Source organism: Cetorhinus maximus, chromosome 2 (assembly GCF_964194155.1).
Source record: "Cetorhinus maximus chromosome 2, sCetMax3.hap1.1, whole genome shotgun sequence".
NCBI lineage: Eukaryota > Metazoa > Chordata > Chondrichthyes > Lamniformes > Cetorhinidae > Cetorhinus > Cetorhinus maximus.
The window spans coordinates 50,283,679-50,311,064 of NC_135880.1; the positions used below are offsets into that span (position 1 = coordinate 50,283,679).

A 27,386-nucleotide genomic window follows, 5' to 3' on the forward strand; every position below is an offset into this window, starting at 1 on the left:
TAAGATGGAAGTTAGCTATACATGAGGGAGAAAGGAATAACAGGATATGTTGATGGGGTTAGCTGAAGAAGGCTGGGAGGAGGCTTATGTGGAGCGTAAACACCAGTATGGACCTGATGGGCTGAATGGCCTGTTTCCGTGATGTAAATACTATGAACAAGATTTTACACACGGGCTTCGGGCACCACCTTTGTAGTCAAATGCGCGTAACAGTCACCTGGCTGTGATTTTCTCCAAATTGGTCAATTAGTGACCAGAGGCCAGACTTTCTGTCCAGTTAAGGATGATAGGTTGGTTCTCAAAACTGGAGGACCAATTGGAGCTGCTACAGCTTTAAAGAAGCAGCACACTGCCTTTTTAGGTAAGTAAGGGAGAGGGGACCCTAAGATGGAGATGCCTTCTCTCCAACTTTTTTAAATTAAAAGACTGCCTCTAGGCAGCTATGTTGTTTCTTGATCTCTTCGGCTTCTCCAGTCTTTCTACATAATTGAAGGTCCCCATCGTACTATATTTTTATGAAATATATATATATATTTATATAGCAACATGGTTACGTCCTAAAATTTTAAAAACTGGACAAAGACTTTAAAAAAGCTGAAGCTATGTCTGCCTGTAATCCTGAACAATAGGAGCTAATCTAGCAGTATCAAATAAATTTGCACCTCATTATTTCTGAAGAGACGCTGTGAGTGGCAGAAACCAAACTCAAAGGGAATTATACAAAGGTCATCTATATTTCCTAAACCAGACTTGGCCAACGGAGACTATCAATCTGCTAGAACAAAGGACCCTGCGCCTTTCCTTTCAAATTCGTAATAGTTGAAACATTAGCAATCTCAAGAATCAGGACAAAGGAATATATATCCTTCATCAAAGCCAAAGTGGACAGGTGGGAGTCATGTGACATGACCCTCTAGTTGGAGGAACCTGTAACACTGTCTTGCTGTGCTGCTAATCAGCTTGCCATCTTCCATCTAGCAAGCAGCAGCGCAGGACAAGGGCTTGGTCCAGTGAATGCCGGGCCTTCATCTGCAGTGTTTCTACTGGAACTTCTGAACTTCTGTGCCAGCTCCTCCAAGACTAATTCATATCTGCATGCCTGTCTCATTGTGGAAGTCATCTCTATTGAAAAGTGAATCATCCAGCATCAGTCTTCAGACTGTCGACCTCAGTAAAAGAATGCACCATTTCTCTTTGGTTTCGGACTCTGGATTGATAATTAATCTTTATTTTTATTCCCTTAATTATTTAATTAATTAAACAATAGGTCTTTGCTCCATGGTCTTTGCCCTGTAACTCTTTCTTTCTCTATCCCTCTTTTATTGTATGAATGCACAGGACAGGCTACAAACCGACATCCCCTTTGCGTTTTGCATCTGCATAAATAAACTAACCCTCTGAGTTTACCCTATCTCGAGTTTGCTGTGGGTTATTTTTTTATTTATAAAAAGTGGATCGCACCAAAGCTGAGGGGGTTGGGAAACATGCCATTGCTTAGAAAAGGGGGAAATAAAAATCCAAATACCTTTCTGTTTATGAACGCGTGATGAGAGGAGAAATCAGGGCTGTTTAAATTAAACCCCCTCCTGTCCACAATTCTAATAAATCTCTTCTGTTCCCTCTCCAAAGGCTTGACATTCATTCCTAAGTTATGGTGCCCAGAATAGAATACTACAGGCAGAATTTATTGTCCCCCATCGCTCCATCTTCCAGGAGTGGTCAGGGAGTTGGGATAGGTGCTGTATAATTGAGTGGGATGACTATGGGTGGCAAGCCCATCACCTTCCTGACTCCTCCGTCCCCCGTCCCTATCCCCCTGTCCCCAACCGCCCACCTCCTCCGCCTCAATTAAGTCCAGGGCAGGAAGAATCAAGGACATCCTTCCTGCCTGGAGACCAACTGAGTCTCTTAAGTGGCAACTTAGGGGCCTCAACCTGCTATTGCTGATATTCAACAAGCGGCGGAGGAGAGCCGTGCCTGCAGCCTGATGGAGACGGGAGGGGTCCCTCCTGTTCGGGCACCCAACAGAGGAACCTGCTGGCGGCAATGGTTGTCCCCGCAAGAAGCCATAAGACGTAGGAGCAGAAGTAGGCCATTCGGCCCATCGAGTCTACTCTGCCGTTCAATGAGATCATGGCTGATCTGATGATCCTCAACTCCACTTTTCTGCCTTTTGCCCATAACTCTTGATTCCCTTACTGATTAAAAATCTGTCTATCTCAGTCTTGAATATACTTAATGACCCAGCCTTATGTGCGATGCCTTATTGAACGCCTTTTGGAAATCCAAATACATTACATCACAGAATCACACAGTGCAGAAGAGGCCCTTTGGCCCATTGAGTCTGCACCGACATGTGAGAAACACCTGACCTACCTACTTAATCCCATTTACCAGCACTTGGCCCATAGCCTTGAATGTTATGACGTGCCAAGTGCTCATCCAGGTACTACTTAAAGGGTGTGAGGCAACCTGCCTCTACCACCCTCCCAGGCAGCGTATTCCAGACCGTCACCACCCTCTGGGTAAAATTTTTCTTCACATCCCCCCAAACCTCCTGCCCCTCACCTTGAACTTGTGTCCCCTCGTGATTGACCCTTCAACTAAGGGGAATGGCTGCTCGCTATCCACCCTCTCCATGCCCCTCATAATATTGTACACCTCGATCAGGTTGCCCCTCAGTCTTCTCTGCTCCAACGAAAACAACCCAAGTCTATCCAACCTCTCGCCATAACTTAAATGTTTCATCCCAGGCAACATCCTGGTGAATCTCCTCTGCACCCCCTCCAGTGCAATCACATCCTTCCTATAATGTGGCGACCAGAACTGCACACAGTACTCCAGCTGTAGCTACTGGTACATCTACATCTACTGGTTCCCCTTTATCTATCCTGCTTGTTACCGCCTCAAAGAATTCTGATAAATTTGTCAGGTATGATTTCCCCTTCATGAAGCCATGCTGACTCTGCTTGATTGTATTATGCGTTTCTCTATTACATCCTTTACAATAGACTCTAAGATTTTCCCAATAATGGATGTTAAGCTAACCGGCCTATAGTTACCTGTTTTTTGTCTCCCTCCCTTTTTGACTGAGGGTGTTACATCGGCAGTTTTCCAATAAGGATTCTTGGAAGATTACTACCAGTGCATCCACTATCTCTGTAGCTACTTCCTTTAATATCCTAGGATGTGACCCATCAGGTCCAGGGGACGTATCGGCCTTTAACCCCATTAGTTTAGCCTAGTAATTTTTCTTTAGCGATAGTTATTATATTTATTTCCTTCTCTCCCTTTTGCCCTTGATTAATATTTTTGGAATGCTATTAGAGTCTTCTACCATGAGGACTGATGCAAAGTATTTATTTAACTCCTCTGCCATTTCCTGGTTCCCCATTATTATTTCCCCAGCCTCATTCTCTAAGAGGCCTATATTCACTTTGGTCTCTCTCTTCCTTTTCATATATTTAAGGAAGCTCTTAATGTCAGTTTTTATATTTCCTGTTAGTTTACCCTCAAAATTTATTTTCTCCCTCTTTATTATTTTATTGGCCATCTTTTGTTGGTTTTTAAGACTTTTCCAATCCTCTGGTTTACCACTAATCTTTGCCACATTGTATGTTTTTTCTTCAATTTGATACTATCCTTAACTTGCTTGGTTAACCAAGCAGACAACACAGCTCACGGCTGCAGAGAACAGTATCTATCCCCCTAATTATACTGTCCCCTACCACTACTATGTTCCTATTTCCGCACCCCCCCTCCCACTTGAATGGCTCCCTGTACCACAGTGCCGTGGTCAGTTTGCTCATCCTCCCTGCAGTCTCCGCTTTCATCCACACAGTTTGCAAGAACCTCATAACTGTTGGTTAATTGCAGGGGCCGAGGCTCCTCAAACATTACCTCCTGGGTCCCCATACCTGCTTCACCTGCAGTCGCACCCTCCTGTCCCTGATCACAGACCAAATTTGAATTACCTCATCTGAAGGGTGTGACCGCCTCCTGTAGCAAAGTGTCCAGGTAATTTTCCCCCCCTCCCTGATGCGGTGCAATGTCTGCAGCTCGGACTCCAGCTCCTCAACTCGGATCTGAAGCTCCTCGTCCTGCAAACACTTACTACAGATGTGTTCGCTCTGGATCACTTTGGTGCCCAGCAACCCCCACAAGCTGTAGCAGCAACACATCACCCATCCTGCCATCACTGTCATATTTAATTTAATTTATTAATTAACTACTCTAGTATCCCTGCTGTTGCACTTTATTGTAATTAATGTTTTTTACACCATTATCAATCTTATACTTAAGCTATTTTGAAGAAAAAGAAAGAGAAAAACTAGAGACCTAAACACAAACTAAAGAAATACTCACCAATCCTACTCACCAATCAGCTGCTTTCCCTGCACTCGCATAACGTTGTGGTTCGTGAGGTCACTCCGCCATTGGTCTCACTGCAGGTTGACCTCTCGACCCGCGCCTTTTATCCTCTACTGCTTACCTCTTGCTCAAAATGTACTATTTTTAACCTAAGGAATAGAATAAATCCTAATCACTTACCAGATACCAATTAACCAGCTTCTCCTGTAGCAGAGCAAGAATCAATTCCTGGGGGCTGAAAAAGTTTATGCAAAAGCATAAACTCCAGGTTCTCATCTCGCTGTTTCAAACTGTGAAACTCCCAGCTCTCGTCTTGCTGTGCCCCACCCCTCCAAAATTCTTTACACTGAAGGCCCCCCCCACCCCCCCCCACCGCACCACTTGATGGGATCTGCCTCACAAGCCCTGGCAATCCAGCCACCAGGGCTTCAGCGATGATTCTTCTTTTGGGGCTTTCTGCAGTACTGGCAGTGGCCACTGCTCGGAGTGGCCCAGCAGCTGGCCCCTGATTGGCTAACAGCTCTCAGAGACGGGATAACCGCTCCACAGACCTCAGGAACCCCAACAATAGGCAGCAGACTGACTTATTGAGATTTAATTCTATCGGGATTGTCACTGGTTCTTCTCTAATACATTCTCAATACCTTTGTACTAAATTGAGACCAACAACAAGTAATACATTTTCTCTGCCAAATGGAGCTACAACATTTTTAAAAATCTATTCTTTAGTTGTATGCAGGCGTCGCTGGCTAGGCCAGCATTTGTTACCCATCCCTAATTGCCCTTGAGAAGGTCATGGTGAGCCGCCATCTTGAAACGCTGCACTCTGTGTGGTATAGGTGCTGTGAGAGAGCTCTAGAATTTTGACCCAGTGACAGTGAAGGAACTGTTATAAAGTTGGTCAGATATAAACTGTATCAGACTGAGATTACTAACATAATACGGATGAACTTTCTTAAGGATTTCCACGCTTCCCACATTTCCGGCAATATTCACCACTTGCTTGCCTCAGTGTATATCAAATATCATTATCAAATCAAACTGAAAGTTTGTAACTGAGATTATTTTCCAGGTATCCTGCCATCAACATTAATACAAGCTCTGTTTGTGCAACTTCCCCAGGGTACCCCAGTACTCAAATAGTTGACAAGTGATAACTGAGCCATGGTCTGTGTGAAATCTATGTTGAGTTAGTAGATCTCAACCAGAGCAGCAGTATAGTATTAAGGTTGCTACAATTACCTTCAGTGTCCCTGTGTAGGAAAGAGAAAGGTGGCCAGGATTCCTATGCCTAATTGCTATATAATAAACCCTGCTGGAAGTGCAGATGTGTCAGATAAGGACAAGGTCAGCTTGGCTGTTGTGTATTTTTCTTTGCCTTCCTGCCCACCTTGGTGTTCGATAGGCAGTCCACCTTCCTTGTCTCGGCACCCATTTGAAGATTTGCCGCTTGAGCATGGTACCAGAGAGAAACAAGTGCGCATAGAACCACACCCAACAACAAGTCAATGCATTTGGAGGACTGGTGAAAGTTAGTGGTAAAAGGGGGTTGGGGGTGGCATTACCCTTTAAATTGGTAGTAGGTTAGCTACAGAGTGAGAATTCCAGTGAATCTATAGAAAATAAGCCACCTTATGTTGTTAAGTGAGCAGTCTGTTGATCTGCTGCATCCAAATTGTTTCCCCAACACCTTACCTTAGGGGATCACATCTGAAAAATACTGAGGAAAGTGATACTAGCAGATGAAACATAAAAATAATGGGAATCCTCAAAAATGTTAGTTCTATTTATTGTCAACAATTTCAGTACATTATTTCTACTTGCTGATATGCTTAAATTTATCTTTTCCCCCTATCTGCTAACACAACCAGATTCATATCTTCCTCTTACTGTTTGCCTGGCTACATTACTTCTGCTCATATTATATCTGCATACATGTTTAACTGAGTAAAAATGAGGAGGAACATTTGGTTATTTTAAGGGACAGAGTTGTCTAAGGGAATAGAGGGGACACAGGTAAAATTGAAGCACAAGGATGAGAGGAACAGATTATGAAGAAACATTAGAGAAACCGTGAAAGGAGATGGCTGAGAAGGGTCTTCATATAAATTAGGAACAGAAGTAGGCCATTCGGCCCCCTCGAACCTGCTCTGCCATTCACTAAGATCAAGGCTGATCTGATTGTGACCTCAACTCTGCATTTCACTTACCCTGATAATGTTTGACTCCCTTGTTAGTCAAGATTCTACCTGCATCTGTCTTAAAAATATTCAGTGACCCTGCCTCCACCGCTCTCCGGGGAAGAGAGTTCCAAAGATTCACGACTCTCTGAGAGAAAAGTTTTCGTCTCAACTCATCTCCATCTTAAATGGGAAACCCTATATTTTTAAACTGTTCTAGTCTCTCCCACAAGCAGAAACAAAGGCATTGTGAAAATGCTCGCAGAGCTAAAGAAGGAGAAATTAGGAGGCTGGACAAAGCTTGGTCAAACAGTTGGGTTTTAATGAAACTTTGAAAGAAGAACAAGGTAGAGAATGGGTTGGGGGCAGGGAAAATGGGGGATTGGGGGCAGGGTGGGTTTGGAGAGGGGATGGAGGGAATTCCAGAGAGTGGGACATAAGCGGCTTACGGTACAGCGACCAATGTTGGGCCAAAGTGGAGGGAGGCACAAAGGGCAAGAGTCAGAGGAACGGAGAGGTCAGGGTGGTGGGGGAGGAGAAGCTTATAGAACAGGAGGAGGTTATGGAGATAGAGAGGGACAAGACCACAAATAGATTTAAACAAAAGGATCGAAGTTATAAATTTCAGGCATCAGGGATCCAGGAACTAGTGAGACTGATGTGATGGGGTGCATTGCTTGGTGCAGGATAGGGTTTTGGATGACCTGAAGTTTTATTGCAGGAGTGGAGATCGGAGAAACTAGCAACAAGAACAGGAAACTGGCTTATTTTCTCTCATTTTAGCGCAGGGTGCAGGCCAGTTGTAGTACCGCTATCCCTTCTCCAGTTTAGTAACTAAACCAAAACACTTCAAATTCTGCATGACTTGCCTTCACCCAGTGATCCATTTAGGAGGCCCTTTCTGGTTTAGATGTGATAACATTTACAAAGCAAAATATTCCAGAACTATAATTAGAGCAACTTGGAAACTTAAATATATATATGTTGCAGAGCTATAAACCAGTTTTCAGTGGTAAAATCCACAGAAAATACTATACTTATCTGTCAAACAGGTTACAATAGCTGGAAAAACTCAGCAGGTCTGCGGAGAGGAATACAGTTAACGTTTCGAGTCCGTATGACTCTAAACCAGAACTAAGGAAAAATAGAAATGAGGTGAAACATAAGCTGGTTGAGGGGGGTGGGACAGGTAGAGCGGGATAGAGGGCCAGTGATAGGTGGAGGCAAAGAAGAGATTTCCAAAGATGTCATAGACATAAGGACAAAGGGGTGTTGATGATGGTGATATTAGCTAAGGAATGTGCTAATGGTGACATTAAGGTTAGAAAGCAGGATGGGCAAGTGACAGGTAGCCCTAGTGGGGGTGGGGTGGGGGGGAAGGGATCGAAATAAGCTAAAAGTTGTTTCAGATTTCCAGCATCTGCAGTATTTTGTCTTTATCTTAGGTTACAATAGCTGTTACTGTGTTGAATAAGATTTATTGGTGAAATAAAAATAATAGGTACCTTCCATTTCTACAATTAGCAGGGAGCTCTGGTGACCTCCAAAATATGATGTAAAAGTTTTGTACAATAGGCAAACAGAAGTGCCTGCCCTTTACCAGCACCAGGCTGAACATAGAAGGTTCAGAGGGCAGGTGAAAAAGCAACTAAGAGAAGCAAAGTGGGACTATGAAAAGAGACTGGCAGCCAACATAAAAGGGAATCCCAAAGTCTTCTATAGGCAGTAAATAGTAAAAGGAGGATAAGGCTGATTGGGGGACCAAAAAGGGGATTTACGCATGGAGGCAGAGGGCATGGCTGAGCTATTAAATGAATACTTTGCATCTGTCTTTACCAAGAAAGAAGATGCTACCAAAACCATGGTGAAAAAGGAGGTAATTCAGACTCTTGAAGTGTTTAAAATTGATGAGGAGGAGGCATTGGATAGGCTGTCTGCACTTAAAGTTGCTAAGGCACCAGGGACGGATGAGATGCATCCAAGGATACTGAGGTAAATAAGAGCAGAAATTGCGAAGGTACTGGTCAAAAATATTCAGTCTTCCTTAGACTTGGGGATGGTGCCAGAGGACTGGAGAATTGAAAGTGTTACACCCTTGTTCAAAAAAGGGTGCAAAGATAAGCCCAGCAACAACAGGCCAGTCAGTTTAACTTCGGTGGATGGGAAACTTACAGAAACAATAATTTGGGACAAAATTAATAGTCACATGGACATATGCATGTTAATTAAAGAAAGCGAGCATGGATTTTTTTAAGGGAAAATCATACTTAAATAACTTGCTGGAGCTTTTTGAAGAGGTAACAGAGAGGATTGATGAGGGTAATGCTGTTGATGTTGTGTACATGGACTTCCAAAGGGCATTTGATACAGTGCCACACAAGAGACTTGCAAACAAAATTATAGCACATGGAATAAAAGGGACAGTAGTAACATGGAATTGGAAATGGCTGAGTGACAGGAAACAAAGAGTAGTGATTCATGGATGTTTTTCAGGCTAGAGAAAGGTTTTAGTGGAGTTCCCCAGGGGTCACTGTTGGGACACTTTCTTTTCCTGATATATCTTAATGACCTAGACCTTGGCACACATGGCACAATTGCAAAATTTATAGACGATACAAAACGTGGAAGCATTGTGAACTGTGAGGAGGATAATTTAGAACTTCAAAAAGACAGAGACAAGTTGGTGTAAGTGGACAGGTGGAAGATGGAGCTCATTATGGAGAAATGTGAAGTGATTCATTTTATTAGGAAGAACATGGAGAGACATTATAAAATGAAGGGCACAATTCTAAAGGGGGTGCAGGAGCAGAGGGACCTGGGTGTATATGTGCATAAGTCGTTCAAGGTGGCAGGACAGGTCGAGGGCGCGGTTAATAAAGCATACAGTAATCTAGGCATTATTAATATGGACATAGAGTACAAGAGCAAGGAGGTTATGTTGAATTTGCACAGGATACTAGTCTGGCCTCAGTTGGAGTATTGTGTCCAGATCTGGATGCAGCACTTTGTGAAGGATGTGAAGGCATTGGAGAGAGTGCAGAAAAGATTCACAAAAATAGTTCCAGGGATGAGGAACTTCAGTTATGAAGACCAGTTGGAGAAATTAGGACTGTTTGCTTTGGAGAAAATATGACAGAGAGGAGATTTGATCGAGGTATTCAAAATCATGAGGGGACTGGATAGAGAAGATAGGGAGAAACTGTTTCCACTCTTGAAAGGATCGAGAACAAGATTTAAAGTGATTGGCAAAAGAAGCAAAAGTGACACGAGGAATAACTTTTATATGCAGCCAGCAGCTAAAGTCTGGATTCACTGCCTGAGAGAGTGGTAGAGGCTGGTACAACTGAAAGGTTCAAATTGCACAGTTATCTAAAAAGGAAGAATGTTTAGGGTTACAGGGAGAAGGTGGGAGAATAGCATCAAGTGAATAGCTCAAACAGAGAACTGCTGCAGATATGATGGGCCAAATTGACTCGTTGTGCACTGTAACATTTCTGTGATTTCTATGATTTATAATGGCTACCCACTATCTTTAATAATGATATAAAAGCACCAATCACTCATAAAGGTTAACACATTGTGGGTTCATTTATTTAAACTAGGCATGATGCGGCTATCCCTTACAGGCATGTTACAATATCCGTCTTTCTTTTTAAAGATACTTCCCCCCCCCCTTACAAAGAAGTATAACTATTTACAATGCATGTTCATGTTTGGTTACCATTATATAAGTGTTACGACACTGCAGTTGGTAAAGGCTGAGTTATTTGAAATCCCAGAGGGAAACTTTAAACAATTGTCATAACCAATATTTTCAATTATAAAACCAAAGCTCTGAAGAATAGTCATATGGACTCGAAACATTACCTGTGTCTTTCTCTCCACGGATGCTGTCAGACCTGCTGAGTTTTTCCAACAATTTTTGTTTATATTTTCAATTAGTGTGTTTTAAGTTGCAGATCTAAATTCAGGAAGAAGACCACCAAGTCTCGAGAGGTTTTAATAGCAAACTAAATAAAACATTTATTAATTTACAACAAACTAAACACATACACATGGCTACAAATTACTGCTATCATTACTTTTTAACACATTCCCAAATTAATCTCCACTAAGGCAACAATAACAAATAGACTTAAACAGACACCAGGTAAAACATTTTTCACCTTACGAATTCAAAATTAGGTCCCTTTCAATTTGGTTCCTTTGCAGACAGTTGTAGGCTAACAGCTGCTTAGATATTACATGCCTCTGACCTACACACACAAACTCCTTTCTGTTGTACCCAGCCTTTCCCTTTGAATGTAAATTCACATTGTATCACCAGGCCCTTTGAGCTCCACCTCTTCTAACAATAAAACCCCCTTCATATTACCAATTTTATTAGTAATATAAACATATGGCTTGGTTCTCCTAGCTAGGTGTAAGATTTCACCCCCAGTCTTTGAATGGTTTATTCAACAAAATGCAAACATTTTCTTTACCTTAACCTCCTTACTGTTTAACATCTCAAAACTACTATACATCAAAGCACCCAGACTACCTGGCTTTAATCCAATTAAGACACACGCACAGACACACCCAAGACAGACCCTACTACAAGTCCAATTTAAAATAATTTCCAATAACATTATATACATTAATATCTCTTCATGACAATAAGTGTATAGAACTGATGAATCTATGAGCCTCTAAAGCATAGAGGTAATCGGCTGCTAAGTTCAGATCTTGTAATGATGTCTGGAGGTGCCTTTAATTGCTGATGGTGTTCTGTTGGATTAACATTCTTGGATGTTTTTCCTGGTTGCATTTGGGACTTATCCTCGATGCAATAGGACTGTATGTATGGTGGTTGAGGAGCTTATTTTTCTTTATTCTTCCATGGGATGTGGGCATTGCCCTTAAACTGAGCGGCTTGCTTGACCATTTCAGAGAGCAGTTAAGATTCAACCATATTGCAGTGGATCTGGAGTCACAAGTAGGCCAGACCAGGTAAGGATGGCAGATTTCTTTCCCTAAAGGACATTATTGAACCAAATGGGTTTTTATGACAATCAGTGATAGTTTCATGCACAGAATTTTGAGTTCGGCAGGTTGGCACGATCGGCGGGCCTGGGAGCAGCCGGGAAAGGTGCCGCCATCTGCAGTTGACCCCGACTGCGATTTCATGTTAGTGGGCCAGTTAAGGCCCGCTGAGCGTGAACGGTGAACAGTGACTCCCCAATGGTTGTGAAGGGGCAGGTTGGGGAGGAGGCATGTCGGCCACCGGGTCCAATGGCGACCTGGTGGCCGGTTTGAAACCAGCACAGTCAGGCCATGGAAGGCTGCCGGCAACGAAGACATCTTCGGTGTCGTCAACAGGAGATTATAAGTTATGGATTCAAATGCAGCTGCAGACACCAGGTGGGAGGGCATTTGGCCCCCGCTTTTCTGATGAGTACCTCGTGGTCCTCCTGGAGGAGGTGGCTGCCAGGAGGGGCACCCTTGTCCCCAGGGATGAAAGGATGAGGCCACCACACCTTACAAAAAGAGCTTGGGAGGAGGTGGCAGTGCTGGTCAGCAGCTATGATGTTGTGCTGTGCACCTGGGTCCAATGCAGCAAGATATTTAATGACTTTCTGCACTCAGGAAGGGCGAGTACCGTGTTGGCATGGATCAATGTGTTGAAGGCTGGCCATCCGCTGCGAAGCTCAGAGTTGTTAGAGCCTGAGTGCTAACTGTCAAAGACATCGGAGCTGGCCAAGGGGGTGAGCCCTGGCAGCTTGGACTGAGTGCCTTGCGGCTCGAGGGCCACAACTCGGATGTGCCCTGAAAGGTGCTCCTCAGGTGGGGTTGGCCAAGCTGTAATGGCGCTGCAGGTAGAGAGTGGACTAATCAATGCTCCTCAGTCCTTTCAGAAGATATCCCATAACAACGTTGAAAGGTCGTGGACCAGCGGAAGCCCCGCAAACCTCCTAATCCTAGCCAGATACGAGCAGGACGCCTTGGAGCTGGAGAGGCAGCACACAACTCTGTCAATCGGCCGCGGAGAGGCTGGGGTGTCAGATGAAGGTAAGAGTGCAGTGCACAGAGGTGAAAGTTTCAGATGGTGCAAACATTCTTGTGTAGACTCATCATTGATGGGAGCCTCAAAACTGGATTCCCCATTGATCATTGAAAGATGATGGCACCATGATGCAGATCTCCATGGTCTCACCAGGGTGCCTGGCATGCACAGTGAGAGTGTGATGACTTAAACTAATGACATGTTGTTGTTCCCCCTTAGGTTTGCCACCATGCACCCAATCGCAGTACCCCAAAGACCCACCCCTGATGCCAGAGGACCGCCAAGCTCCAGATGCACCCGCGTCACACCCAATCTCTGAACAAGGCACCAGGGCAGCAACCAGCACCTCAGTGGGTGTTAGATCTTCAGCTAGAATGTCACTGCACAGCAGAGGGCACTTCACACTCGCTTGAGGTGCAGGCAGAGGCAGAGAGTGCCCAGGACACCGGCTGGAGACTAGGATGATGCTGAGTCAAAGGCAGATGATGAGCCTCTGGAGTCGTCCTTTAGGTGGCAGATGCTGGATGTCCAATGAGATGTACGGGAGGATCTGGTGGAGATCCATGAGTATATGTGTGCCATGGTCTCCATTATGGAGGGGTCCATGTGGAGCATCAGCACTGCATTAATCCTCATGGCCCGAGTGCAATGCTTCCTCCATTGAGAGAGTGGCAACTCTCAAGGAGAGGCTGCTCCAGGGACAGAATCAGGGGTTGTGCTTGGACCTGCAAGCCCTCACACAGGCACATCCTCAGGTGGTCAGTGTCCGTGTGGAAGATGGATGAGACAACCAGTATCCCAGCTAGGTGCCCGTCCATCAATGGTGAGCAGGGAGGTTCAGAGCAACCTCACATTGGCGCACAAGCTGCTTATCATCTCTGCGGGCTCCTCTAGGGTGCTCTGGGTGACATGAGCAGCTCCTCCGCCCCTCCGCCAATGACCATCGCATCTGATGACGCTGCGGCGACTGGGGAGATGTCAGTATGGCACTTGCCGCTCCCTCCCAGGCGGGGCCAGCACAGGCTCCACTGGCCAGAGGATGACCGCCAAGGGCCACAAGGCCAACAGCACATCAGAGTCAGCAGGCTGTCTCCAATGTCGGTGCCAGCGAAGGGGGTGCACCAAAACGTAGCACCATGAGCACAAGAGGGACTGGTCATGGGTGACCTTCTGTTGTTTTGTTTATATTTACTGGTCTGGGGTTGAAGATCAGAGAAGGTTCTATCATTTGTTTTGACTGTCAACATGCAATAAATTTTCTTCCAGTTTTGAGGCTCCCATCAATGATGAGACTACACAAGAATGCCTGAGTATGCTTCACCTTTTTTATTTAATGTGGTGCAGGGTGCACCAGTATGTAATACTGGATGTGGGTGGCTCGAAACTTTATTGCACAGGCACTGAGTGGACTTTGGGGTCAAAGGAAAGGGTCATTGCAGACATCAGGATGGAGGCGGCAGCCCTGGCATGAGGTGGTAGAGCTTATTTGGCAGGCAAGCTGAAGAAGCGTTGGATCAAGGCATCCCTGGTGTCCCTGCCTCCCTGGAAGTTACAGAGATCTGCCTCCATACCCTTAGCATTCTCCCCACAGTGCTCCTCTTCTGACTCACAACTGGATTTATCATCTATGGCCTGTGGAGCTGCGTCAAGATCCTCTTTCCCCCATTGGGTCCCCTCTTGCCATATTGTGGAGAGCGCAGCATGCGACCACTATAAGTGACACTCGCTCTGGGGGTGTTGTAGTGTATCCCCCTGAACAGTCCAGGCATCGAAAGAGAGTCTTCAGAAGACCAATGGTCCTCTCTATCACCGCCCTTGCGGAGGCATGGCTGCTGTTACACTGCTGCTCTGCCTCTGTTCTTGGGTTGCGGAGAGACGACGTTAACCACCTTTTCAAGGGATAGCCCTTGTCATCCAGCAGCCATCCATCCAGTTGGGCTGGAGCACTGAAAAGCCTCGGCACCTGGGAGTGTCTCAGGATGTACGCGTCGTGGGAGCTGCCTGGGTACCTTGCACAGACTTGCAGAATCTGCATCCTGTGGTCACACACTATCTGCACGTTCATGGAGTGGAAGCCCTTCCTGTTGACAAAGGCACCCAGCTGACCCACTGGCACCTTGATGGTCACATGTGAGCAGTCGATATCACCCTAGACGCAGGGGAACCCAGCAATCACTGCAAAGCCTCTGTCTCGCTCAGCCTGGCTGGCCTCATCCGTATGGAAATGAATGAAGGTCAATGCCCGCCTGAAAAGAGCTTCTGTCACCAGCTTGACACAACTATGGACAGCTGATTGGGAGACTCCACACAGATCTCCCACTCTGCCCTGGAAAGAGCCAGAGGCATAGAAGTTGAGGGCCACTGGTATGGGGTGTCCACCCACACAGTCAGATCTGATCTCAGGCCCAATCGCCTGACAGATGGAAATCACTGTCTTCCTTGACAGGTGGAGGCTCCTTCAGCATTGCACCTTGGACATATTGAGGTAGCTGCATTGCTGCCTGTAAACCCTGGCAGCAGGATAGTGGTGTCTTCTGTGGCCCCTAACACCTTGGACTGCCAGCTAGCCATGTGAGCCCCCTGTGCCTGCGCCTCTCCTCCCACAGGTCGCTCCTCTGGAAGCTGCATTGGGACACCTGGCCTCCTTGTTCTTCTGCCCCTCTCTTCCTCCTCAGAGGAGATGCCACCAGCAGAGACCATAATCCCCATTACCAGGGTAACAGCAGGCTGTCTGATATCTGAAAGGGTCCACACGGTCTGAGTTCTCCAGAGTCCTTGGAGACACCAGTGAGTCCTGAAATGAAGCCTGGAAATGCTAACAATGAAGCCCCGAACAGAGATGAAGCTGCCACCTACCAATAAGTCACCAGCAGCAAACTATCTACCAAACTCCCCACTGTTCACACTGGCAATTTTAACCCGCCATGGATGAGGTTTTTGAAATTGTCGGCTGGCCACCTGTCCTTTATGCTCATGCGATGAGTGCAAAATCGCAAAGGCAATGAAAGATCCTCGACAATTGTCTTTTTAATGGCTTTAACGGGCCTCTTAATTAATGGCGGGCACGGCCCCGGCACCCACACGCGCCTGCCAACCAAAATAACGCACAACTGCGCAATGATATCGGGACGCTCGCCCAACATCACGCACTTTTTTACGCTCAAGCAGGTCGGGCATGCCCGCCCGCTCAGCGAAAAATTCTGCCCATGGTCACCATTACTTTGACAAACTTTATATTCCAGTTTTATCAATTGAATTCAAATTCCACCAGCTGCCATGGCAGGATTTGAACCTCTGTCCCCAGAGCATTAGCCTGGGCCTCTGGATTACTAGTCCAGTGACAATACAACTACACTGCCATCTCCCCCAGAATTCTGGAATGGGTCTGATTTGTTCTCAGTTATGCCTCCCTGTGTGTCATGACTTCACAGGACCTTGGTTCTGAACAAATTCTTGTCACTTCAGCTGGTTGTCATGTACCTTTTGTGGGCTCTGGATGCAAACTTGTTGTCCCAACTGTAAACTTGGCAATTCTATGCTCATGCTTACTGTGTACATTGGTCATCTTCTTTTACAGTTTTAAAAGTTGCTCTCCAGTTTTTAAGAGAGTAGAATGGGTAAGAGAGGTAAATTGGTGCACACTGGTCCGCCAAACATGAGCTCTGCCGATGATGGAATTGTTGCACTTAAAGGTGTCACTCTCAGATGTAACATTGCAATGTGTAGATCTTGCTTGGTCCTCCTACATTTGAGAATTAGAGATTTCACCATGTGAATTATTCATTCAACTAAGCCATTAGACCTAGATTAATACAGAGAAGAAGTAGTGTGATCGATATTCCACTTCTCACACATATCCTGAAAAGGCTTACCAATAAATTGCAGACCATTGTCCATAATGATCTCTCTCAGCACAACACATAAACTGCAAATAGCACTCAAAGTGTGCGCAGCAGTTGTGCTTGACATAATTCTGCAATGGTCGAATAATAGGGTGTTTGCTAAGGTAGTCGACGATGACGATGAAGTCAGTGCCATGGACATGAAAGAGGTCGAATGCAATTTTGGACCAAGGATGGGTAGGAACTTCATGCGGAATCAGTGGTTCTTTGCGCTGACTTGGCATATGTTCTTGACATGCCTCGTACTTCTTGACAATGACTTCAGTGTCATTGTTCGTACCCAGCCAATAGACTATCTCTCTTGCAAGTATTCTCGTCCAATCTATGCCCATGTATGAGTGATGAAGTCGCTGAAGAATATCAAATCCCAAAGATTCTGGTATGAAGACGTGCCTGTCTTTAAAAATGACTCCCTGGGAGATGCCTAGGTCATTCCAGTAAGGCCAAAATGGTCTCATATGTTTGTGGACATGCTGAATTGTATCAGGCTTCCCTTCAATAATGGTTTCCCACAGTTTCTGTAGTGTAGAATCTTTCACCATTTCTTCTTGTAGCTGCTGGCATTTGCGTTGCACAAAATGTACCAGATCAACTGACAGCCTTGCATTCTCATGCAAGTGTAATGTTGCAGCTCCCCTGAAAGTGCAAATGTTGTTGAAGAATTCTGGATACTCCAATGTTAGGTTGCGAACTGAGGTGATAGGAGTAGTTTCTGAGGTTGATCTGCCTTGTAAGGTCTGACTGATTCCATGGATTGTCTCTTGTGTGAGGTCACAGCATGCCGGTAGACTTGCGATCACCGGGCCTTTAGTCGCTATGATGTAGAACATCTGTGAAGCCCAGGAGGATTGCTTGTACTTGCACTCCAGGACTATGGATCCTGCACATGGAATTAGTGAACTGTTGTATGCCAAAAGTTGTGCAGTGGCAGGTTTTGCCATAGCCTTCCATGTCTCTGCATACATGTCTTTTAGAATTTGCAGAGGTAGTATGTTGGCACTTGCCCCTGTGTCAACCTTGGCGAAGAACAAATATTTACCAACTTTCTTAGGACAGATAATTTTAATCTTGGCAAATGCTTCCGATGTTGTGATGTCATCTATATTTTCCATGAGACTGCTGATGTGAAACCTGCGTTCACCGCTCTTCATCTCATCGTGCACATTATCTTCATTTTTTTTTTATTCATTCACGAGATGTGGGCTTCGCTGGCTGGGCCAGCATTTATTGCCCATCCCTAGTTGCCCCTGAGAAGGCAGTGGTGAGCTGCTTTCTTAAACCGCTGCAGTCCATGTGGTGTGGGTACACCCACAGGGCTGTTAGGAAGGGAGTTCCAGGATTTTGACCCAGTGACAATGAAGGAACGGTGATATATTTCCAAGTCAGGATGGTGAGTAACTTGGAGGGGAATTTCCAGGTGGTGGTGTTCCCATGTAACTGCAGCCCTTGTCCTTCTGGATGGGTAGTGGTCATGGGTTTGGAAAGTGCTGTCTAAGGAGCCTTGGTGAATTCCTGCAGTGCATCTTGAAGATGGTCCATACTGCTGCTACTGTGCATCGGTGGTGGAGGGAGTGAACATTTGTGGATGCGGTGCCAATCAAGCGGGTTGCTTTGTCCTGGCCGGTGTCAAGCTTCTTGAGTGTTGTGTGGGCTGCACTCATCCAGGCAAGTGGGGAGTATTCCATCACACTCCTGACTTGTGCTTTGTAGATGGTGGACAGGCTGTGGGGAGTCAGGAGGTGAGTTACTTGCCGCCAGATTCCTAGCCTCTGACCTGCCCTTGTAGCCACAGTATTTATATGGCTAGTCCAGTTCAGTTTCTAGTCAATGGTAACCCCAGGATGTTGATAGTGGGGGATTCAGTGATGGTAATGCCATTGAATGTCAAGAGGCGAAGGTTAGATTCTCTCTTGTTGGAGATGGTTATTGCTTGGCACTTGTGTAGTGCGAATGTTACTTGCCACTTGTCAGCCCAAGCCTGGATATTGTCCAGGTCTTGCTGCATTTTGACGTGGACTACTTCAGTATCTGAGGAGTTGAGAATGGTGCTGAACATTGTGGAATCATCAGCGAACATCCTCACTTCTGACCTTATGATGAAAAGGTCATTGATGTAGCAGCTGAAGATGGTTGGGGAGGACACTACCCTGAGGAACTCCTGCAGTGATGTCCTGGAGCTGAGATGACTGACCTCCAACAACCACAGCCATCTTCCTTTGTGTAGGGTATGACTCCAACCAGTGGAGAGTTTTACCCTGATTCCCATTGACTCCAGTTTTGCTAGGCAGCCTTGATGTCAAGGGCAGTCACTCTCACCTCACCTCGGGAGTTCACCTCACCTCGGGAGTTCACCTCGGGAGTTCAGCTCTTTTGTCCATGTTTGAGCCAAGGCTGTAATGAGGTCAGGAGCTGAGTGGCCCTGGCGGAACCCAAATTGGGTGTCAGTGAGCAGCTTATTGCTAAGCAAGTGCCGCTTGATAGCACTGTTGATAACCCGTTCCATTAGTTTACTGATGATCGAGAGTAGACTGATGGGGCAGTAGTTGGCCAGGTTGGATTTGTCCTGCTTTTTCTGTACAGTACATACTTGGGCAATTTTCCCCATAGCGGGGGAGATGCCAGTGTTGTAGCTGTTTCTGGTTTGTCAGTTACCTTATGTATATGTTTTTGACGGGATACCGGATGGTTATTCTTATTGCTTGAAGGTACCGTTGTGTACAGTCTGTTTGGATTAGTGCACGACTCTTTGTAGCTGCATCAGTCTTTGCTGTAATGCACTGCCACATTCTGCCTTTTCTGCCACATGCTTTGGAGAATTGCTGGAAAGCTGGGAATTTCCTTGGTCATACAGAAGGCCACACTTTTACATGTTATAGTAAGTGCGTCATTTTCTCTGCATCTGCTGATGAAGTGGTGTATCAATTTTGTAGGCTGTTGTCAAAATGACATGAGTTCTAGCCGATGAATACGGAAGTTTAACCTGATACTGAACAGATCTTCCAATGTCATCTGTATCTTTTGGGGATCCTTTAGTTGTTCTACTGTTAACCCTATGTTAGGATCAATGTAGACTTTTAAGTTTAATTTATATTTGTGTGTTAAGAAAGGTGGGACATGATTTCAGTTTCATTTAGTATTTTTTTGTGAGCTTGGTGCTGGGAAGAACCTGCAGCCTCTTCTCTCTGTTGACCACACTCACTGCTCTTCTTTTCCCCTCTTTTCTCTTCTGTCCAGAAGTTTGGGCTGGCAAGCCTAGTTACTGTGAGCACAGCTGCCCTCACCATTTCTTCCCAGGTGTGAAAACTTCACGCCTTGCTCAGCAGGTCCCTTGACTTAGCCAGGCTGGCTGTCAGGCAGGATTCAGAGTGGCCACATGACCCCATTAATTTTAGCCTAAGTTTAAAGGCACAGTCCAAAACACAATAAACACAATCTTATAAACCCTATAATTGTAACTGCCTGAATAACACCACGGCCAGAATCTTATGTCTGCCCGCCCCGAAACGATGTGAAATAGCACGAGATGACATTGGGCGAGTGTCCCGACATCATTGTGCACTTGTGCGATATTTCGCTCGGTGGGTGTGTGCGGCAGTCTGAAGCGCGCCTGTCGACAATTAAGCAGGCAATTAAGCCCATTAACAATGCAATTAACAGTGATTTTACATTTACAGTTAACATTTACAATTGGCAGACGAGCCATTCCCCCAGGCAGCATTCACATTTTTGCTCAAACCTCGCTGCAGGGCGGGATGAAATCTCTGTGGGGAAATAAAATAAAAGGAGATATCTGGGCACTATTTCTTTATGAGGTACGCTTTCAGTTACTTGACTGTGCTGCATGGACATATTTTGCAGCATTTTTGTCATTTCCTCTATTCTGTGGAGGTCTGCAGCTCCCTGGGGCAGCTGTCTGCCTTTAAGGAGTTCACTAGAAGCGCTCACCTGCACCCTCAGTTAGATCGGCGCCCGCTCTCTTCCCACCCCCATGCCGGCAGCACTGAGCATTTCTCGGCCTGCGCTTCACACTGGCTGACCGTTAATTGGCCAGCCAGCATGAAATCACGGTCAGGGGCCAATCGCAGCCAGAGGCCCGTTTCCCATTAGATTCTGGACCCGCCGATCACACACGCCCGACAAACAAAAAATTCAGGCCCATATTTTCAAACTCTACATGAGAGGGTTTGTTTTTCTAATCAGCATTTGGACTAACACATGGACCTTTGAAACACCTAAAAGAGTAGTGCGGTTAAGAGTAGATTCCGCACACTCACTACCAGAAGGATGCCTCATTCAACAGGATCAGAAGTCAGAGATTGGGCTACCACACTGTACCTCCAATTCTCCAACCTGCAAGGCCATGAATAAAGTTTTTGTCTATTATTTTTTCCCCTCTCACCTCTCCTTTAAAATCCATGTTGTCAACTGTCCCATCCTCCCATAAGCCACATTGTGAGTTTCTACCCAAGATATCCTCTCTTCTCCCTCAGCCTCTGCTTATCCTCAGTGATTTCAATATTTATCTCAGATCTTTTTGCCTGCTCTTTTCTCATTCCATTGCTCTTCTGCTCTCCGTAAACATGCTCCTGGCTCCCCCTTGTCCTGGCCCCAAATTCACATTTTTTTTTTCCTTTCTCTCCTATCTCCATTCTTTAAACTGATATTGTCTACAGGACCCACTTCCTGCTTCCATGACCCCATTCCCACTAAACTGTGACAACACAATTTCCGTTCAGAACCCCATGCCAGCTGATATTTTAAATGGTTCCCTCGCCACAGGTATTGTCTTCCACCTTTTAAAACCACCATCATCACTCTTCTGCTAGAAAGAAACACCCTCAGCACCTCTGTCCTGGCAAAATACCATCTCCAAATCTTTTTCCTTCTTCAAAGTCCTTGAACTTATTGCCGCCTCCCAAATAGGTGGCCATCCTTCCCACATTTCCATGTTTGAACCTACAACCAGGTTCCCACCTTTCCCACAACACTGAAACTGACCCAATGAAAGTTACACTGTGACCGTGACCACTGTACACTATTCCTGCTCACCTTTCTCAAACTTTTTGTACCCTTTGACATGCTTGATCACACCAGCTTCCACCAGTGCCTTTTCTCTGTTATTCAGCTCAGTAGGACTGACCTCACTTATTTCCACTCTGATTCTAGCCAGAACATCTCCGGCAGTGGCTTCTCTTCTCACCCTGCATTCTGAAGTCACTCAAGAATATATCCATGGCACTCTCTTTCTAATCTAAATGTTGCCGCTCAGCAATATCATCCACAGACACGAGATCAGCTTCCATATATGTGCTGATTAAATCAACCTCTCTTTATCCCTCCATTGACTCCATGTTATTATACTGCTTATCTGACAATCACTCTTGGATGAGCTGCAGTTTCCTCCAGTTAAACACATGGGGAAGACCAAAGCCATCATCTTAAGCCTGGTCACAAGCTCCATACCCTTACCACCAATTTTATAATGGATCAAATGGCCTACTTCTGTTATGTATCATTCTATGATGAAAATCTACCTCTTTGCCCAAACTTTTGATCTCCCTCCTGATCTCTCTCTTGCAATTATTTATTTCACTGGTCACACACCTCCCTGCAAAGCATTCTGGGATTTTTAAATGTCATTGGTTCTATATAAAGGCAAATTGTCGTCGTTCCTGGGACGTGGACGAACTAACAAGTATATATTGTCCCGTGCTTAGTTTCCTTGGAGGCATTAAGAGTCAGTCACATATTGTAGGATTTTCTGGGGGGTGGGGCGGGGGACACAGGAGAGGGCATGAGAAATCAAGCTGAGGCATGTTGATGACAGCCGCTATCCGCTCATTCATGGCATGTAGCCAATCAAGACAGTTCAAAGGACAGTTAGCCCTTAATTGTGTGCAAGAATGAATCTTTACACAAGATGCACAAGCCTCACACTGTGTTAGGAGCCCAGCAACCCTTTCACTACTCAGATGTCGCATTTAGTATCCCAGTAATAGCTACATCTGGCTGTTGGGGTTAAGATTCAGATTTAGTCTTGCTAAATGGAAGTACAATTCTTTTCCAGACTACCCTGAGTTTTACATTTTGACTTAAATTCACAAATATTAACAATGAAGATATAATATTAGGTATTAGAGGCAGCCTCACAGCAGGAGGTCGGAGGGACCTCAGAGACTATTGTTCATTGCCACAATCGCTGAGTTGCAAGGCTGAAACTGGCATGGCTATGGCCAGAAACATTCTTGTGAAGGGATTCCTCCTCCACACTGTTGGCCTTAACAGCTCTGGGCCCTGTTAACCCCTCAGAAGCGTTTCGATAGCACATCCAATTTTTGTGCCGCCCACCATCCTTAATTGGACAGCAAATGCAACAGTGGGCTGTTAATTGGCCATCTCCCATAAGATCATGCTGGAGCGCACTCTTCCAACATGAGCGGGTTGGCACCTCAAATAGTGAAAAATTTTTAAGTGGAAAAAATTCTGGCCTTTAAGGAGAAGCAAACTGGTATTCTGTTTTGAATATATTTTAATAATATAGTAAGTTCTTTAGAAAGATATACTTGAATTTCATAAATTATAATCTATAAAATCTCATCACCAATTCTGCTGTTAACAAATAATGCTTGAGGCATAATTCTCCTCAACCATTATTACCATTTATATTTTAATGTAAGCAGCATTTTATTGTGTACTGATTGATGCTGTCAGTTCACATTTGAGTGCATCAGATCCTAACTAATCAGAATTGTAAGATTTAGCTTTGTGTTAGCTGTTATTGTCTGTATCAATCAGCAAATCTTCAGCAATCCAACTCTGCAGGTAACAGAAAATACTAACATTGTGTTTTTACATGTAAGTAAAATGTTATAAATGTGCCACACATGTATAAATATTACTTAATTTATGCCAGGATGATGATCTCAATCTCATTCTCTTGCTTTTTAGGGCAGGGCTGAAATGCAGGCATAAAGGATAAACTATTCTAAAGGAACTGCTCTTTACCTATCATGAGAAAGGACCATATTTTAAATTTTAAAATCTATGTACTTTTGTTTTTACAATCTGTTCTTGGTTATACTGTCACACTCCAGTTTACCATCACACTGTCTCCAGCTGGTAAAACAAGATGGTCTAAGTATGGCATTCTAATGGTTTGATGATCATCATTAATGTCCTTAATCTTTTAAATTTTTGAACATTCTGATTGTCTGGTATTAGTAGTGTGATGATTTTGTTATTGCCAATTCCCTGCTCTTAATATGGATCACAGGAAGATAAAGGAGCTGAATATTATTTAAATGGAGAAAGACTGCAGAAAGCTGCAGCACAGAGGGATTTGGAGGTTTTCATGCATGAATCACAAAAAGCTAGCATACAAGTTCAGCAGGTAATAGGTAAGGCAAGTGGAAGGTTGGCCTTTATTTCAAAGGGAATGGAGTATAAAAATAGGGAAGTCTTGCTAAAACTATACAAGGCACTAGTTAGACCACACCCAGAATACTGTGAACAATTTTGGTCCCCTTATCTAAGGAAAGATATACTGGCATATATCCAGAGAAGGTTCACTAGGTTGATCTCAGGTATGGAGGGATTTACTTGTGAGGAGAGATTTAAGTAGATTGGGCTTGTACTCACTGGAGTTTAGAAGAATGAGGCGACCTTATTGAAACATATAAGGTTCTTAGGGGGCTTGACATGGTAGATGCTGAGAGGTTGTTTCCCCTTGTGGGAGAGTCTAGAACCAGAGGGCATAATCTCAGAGTAGGGGGTCACTCATTTAAGTCAGAGATGAGGAATTTCTTCTCTCAGAGGGTCGTGAATTTGTGGAATTCTTTACCGCAGAGGGCTGTGGAGGCTGGGTTGGTAAGTGTATTCAAGGCTGAGAAAGACAGATTTTTAATCAGTAAGGGAATCAAAGGTTATGGGGAAAAGGCAGGAAAGTGGAGTTGAGGATTATCAGATCAGCCATGAGCTCATTGAATGGCGGAGCAGACTCGATGGGCCGAATGGCCTACTTCTGTTCCTACGTCTTATGGTCACCCTTTCACTACGCAGATGTTCCGTTTAGTAGCCCAGTAATAGCTATATCTGGCTGTTTGGGTTGAGAGTCAGATTTAGTCTTTTTAAATGGAAGTACAGTTCTTTTCCAGACAACCCTCAGTTTTACATTTTGATATAAATTCACAAATATTAACAATGAAGATATAATATTACATATAAATACATTTCACTTTTAAGAAAATTAAGTACCTTCTTGTTTAGAATTAATTATCTTTAGCCGTAAATGTTCACTTTATTACTAAATGTTTTCCTAATATCCGTACACAATATCACAAAATATTTCTGGAACTCACAGCAGTAGAAAATATTTTGTCCTGTTGTCTCTGAATTTGACAAGAATGCTACTAACATTGAAGGTGACTTAGAAATAAGTTTAAGATTGTTAGCCCAAAGTGGTCTTTGTAATTTTACCATTTTAAAAAGTAACTTTGAACTTCTGAAAGTACACAACATTGAGTAAATTCTATAGCCTCAAGCTATCGGGAACATCTGGATTGTGAACACAAGGCTGAAAGTTTGTGGATGAATTTGCTGTCTCTATTTGACCAATAGGCCCATCTAGCTTGTCTCCTCTGGTATAGTTCTTCATTGTTCTAACATTGGTGGTTAGTAGTCTGGTATGTTAGTTAAAGGAGAATTTTCTACAGGAAGTAAGCAGCAAGCAGTTTTGTGTATCATTGTGTGTGTCCACACTCTCTGCCCTTTTTGAAGTATTCAATGCTTTGTAGTAGATGCTCATTTCCCAATTGTTCATGGTAGTACCATATTTCAGAGTTAGAAATTACTTTCCTTTAACAACTAGCAAAGCAACAAACATGTTTAAAATATTCAGATTCATAATTGCACATAATTGGGTTCTCTTGCTAATTAAAATTATTGTTTGTCATTATGGACAACTATCATCATTAATGTTCTTAATCTTGTAAATTTTTGAACGTAAGCAGACATTTGTTTAAAATATAGAGAAAAGTCATCTTGTAAATATATTCAGGTTAATGCATCATTGGTCACAATAATAAACCTAACTTTATAATACAAGCTATGATATATTTATAATAAAGTATGTTACCTTTCAGTGCTCTCATATTTCCACGATAGGCTATATTTACTCATTTAAATAATTGCAGCTTGCCAAATAGAAATTATACACATGTTGAGGTCCTGAAGAGCTGCATTATAATTGGAATTGAGGCCACAATGAAAAAGATATATTTGTGTTGGTCTACAGCTAAAAAGACACACTAAAGATCACCTTGAAATCTTGAAATATTAGTTTCAACACCTGGTAACACGCAGCCACTGACTAACCAGTATGACAGTCTGAAAGAATTTGAGTGTGTTGCCAGTTACTTGGCTGGTAAAGCATGCCATCTATCATTACCTCATCAGGCCATTCTCCAATCAATGCCAATTGAGACTCATCCGTTCATTCAACAGGAAACTACATCAAATGCACCAAAAGGGTAAAGGAACAAATGAGCCTTCAGCTTCTAAGCAATTGCCTCTTTAGGGACCCTTACTGAACCATATTTTATAATTTTAGTCAATATTATCCTCACAGTTTGAGATCCAGTTATTTTGCAACTGAAGACAGTGGTTCAGTTTCTACCTCTAATTTATTTGCCTTATTGTTTTGCAGCTCGTGCCCTATGAGCTCTGCATCATCAATAATCCATCATCAATCTGAAGAGGAACAATCACAGGAAACCTTACCCAACACTGTTGAGCCAGACAATCTCTTCGACAATATTTAAAATGCCATTTCCCTAAAAAAGCATGTTATACACAGGGAACAGCAAATGAACTAAGTACATAGTATATTCTGTAATGTCATCCTATGAAATATAACTAGTCATGTAAGAAGCTTTATTGTAGAAACCACATGGCATTTGGAAATCTACATGTGTAATTTCAGTTACTTACAACATCTGTTTAACGTAGCATCCTTAAAATTTAGTTTCTTGTCAGTACTTTCAGTTCTCCTGCAAATATGCCCTCTTATGAATCATATGACATATGCTTTCCTCTTTTGTTGTACTCCATATAGAAGTGGGGAGGAAAATTATGAAATCAGGAAAATCCAAGCATCTCAAACTTTTCTACTGGGTTCCATATGTTTTTTTTAAACTGCGCCTTTTAAAAATATTCCCATCATATTGTCTCATTCAATTAGTTGCAGTACCATTGCAATTGAAAGTAAGTTGCATAAGAATAAGAAACAAAGCCCTGGATTTTCACTGAGTTGGGATGACTTGGGAGCAGTTTAAAAATGGTGGGCGTGTCCCGATTCTGATATTCCCAACCCCATTCCCAGGCCGTGTGATTTTCAGGAGTGCCTTTTAAGGGTGCGGGCTGGTTTGGGTTGCAAGCCCGCAACCGGCACTCCTGAACTGGCCGGCTCCATTGTGGAGATAGGCATGTCCTAGTTCTTAACAATTTTCATGGAGTCCAGCTAGATATTGAAAGACTCATGGTTCAGGGCACCTCAAAGGTAAGTTTGAAAGGTCTTCCTCATGCCCTCGTGCTGGCCTATGGCCCTCCTCCACCCACCCCCATGGCCTCTCATGCCCCTTATGACAAGCTATGGCCCCCATTGCCCCCTAAGCCAAACTATGGCACTTCCATACCCACTGCCCCATTATAAACTGTATAGAATCAATGAACCCTAGAGAGAAATGGGATGTGTGAAAAAAGCTGTAAAAATAGTCATTCATTACTTTCCACTATTAAAAAACACTCTTTCACTACAGCCCAATAAAAGTGTCAATCATCCAGACCATTTAAAGGATCAATAACAGAAACTGCAAGCACTTGAAACCTCTT

General features: G+C 44.0%; 1 protein-coding gene across 1 annotated transcript in view; it reads left to right on the forward strand.

The window, feature by feature from the left end:
* Window positions 1-26,571, forward strand: part of xrcc4 (X-ray repair complementing defective repair in Chinese hamster cells 4) — a 543,146-nt gene extending 516,575 nt beyond the window's left edge. The window contains exon 8 of the mRNA XM_078564644.1: window positions 26,203-26,571. Within this exon, the coding sequence (XP_078420770.1) occupies window positions 26,203-26,317 (115 nt within the window). The 3' untranslated portion in view covers window positions 26,318-26,571. The remainder of the gene's footprint in view (window positions 1-26,202) is intronic.
* Window positions 26,572-27,386: the final 815 nt, after the last annotated feature.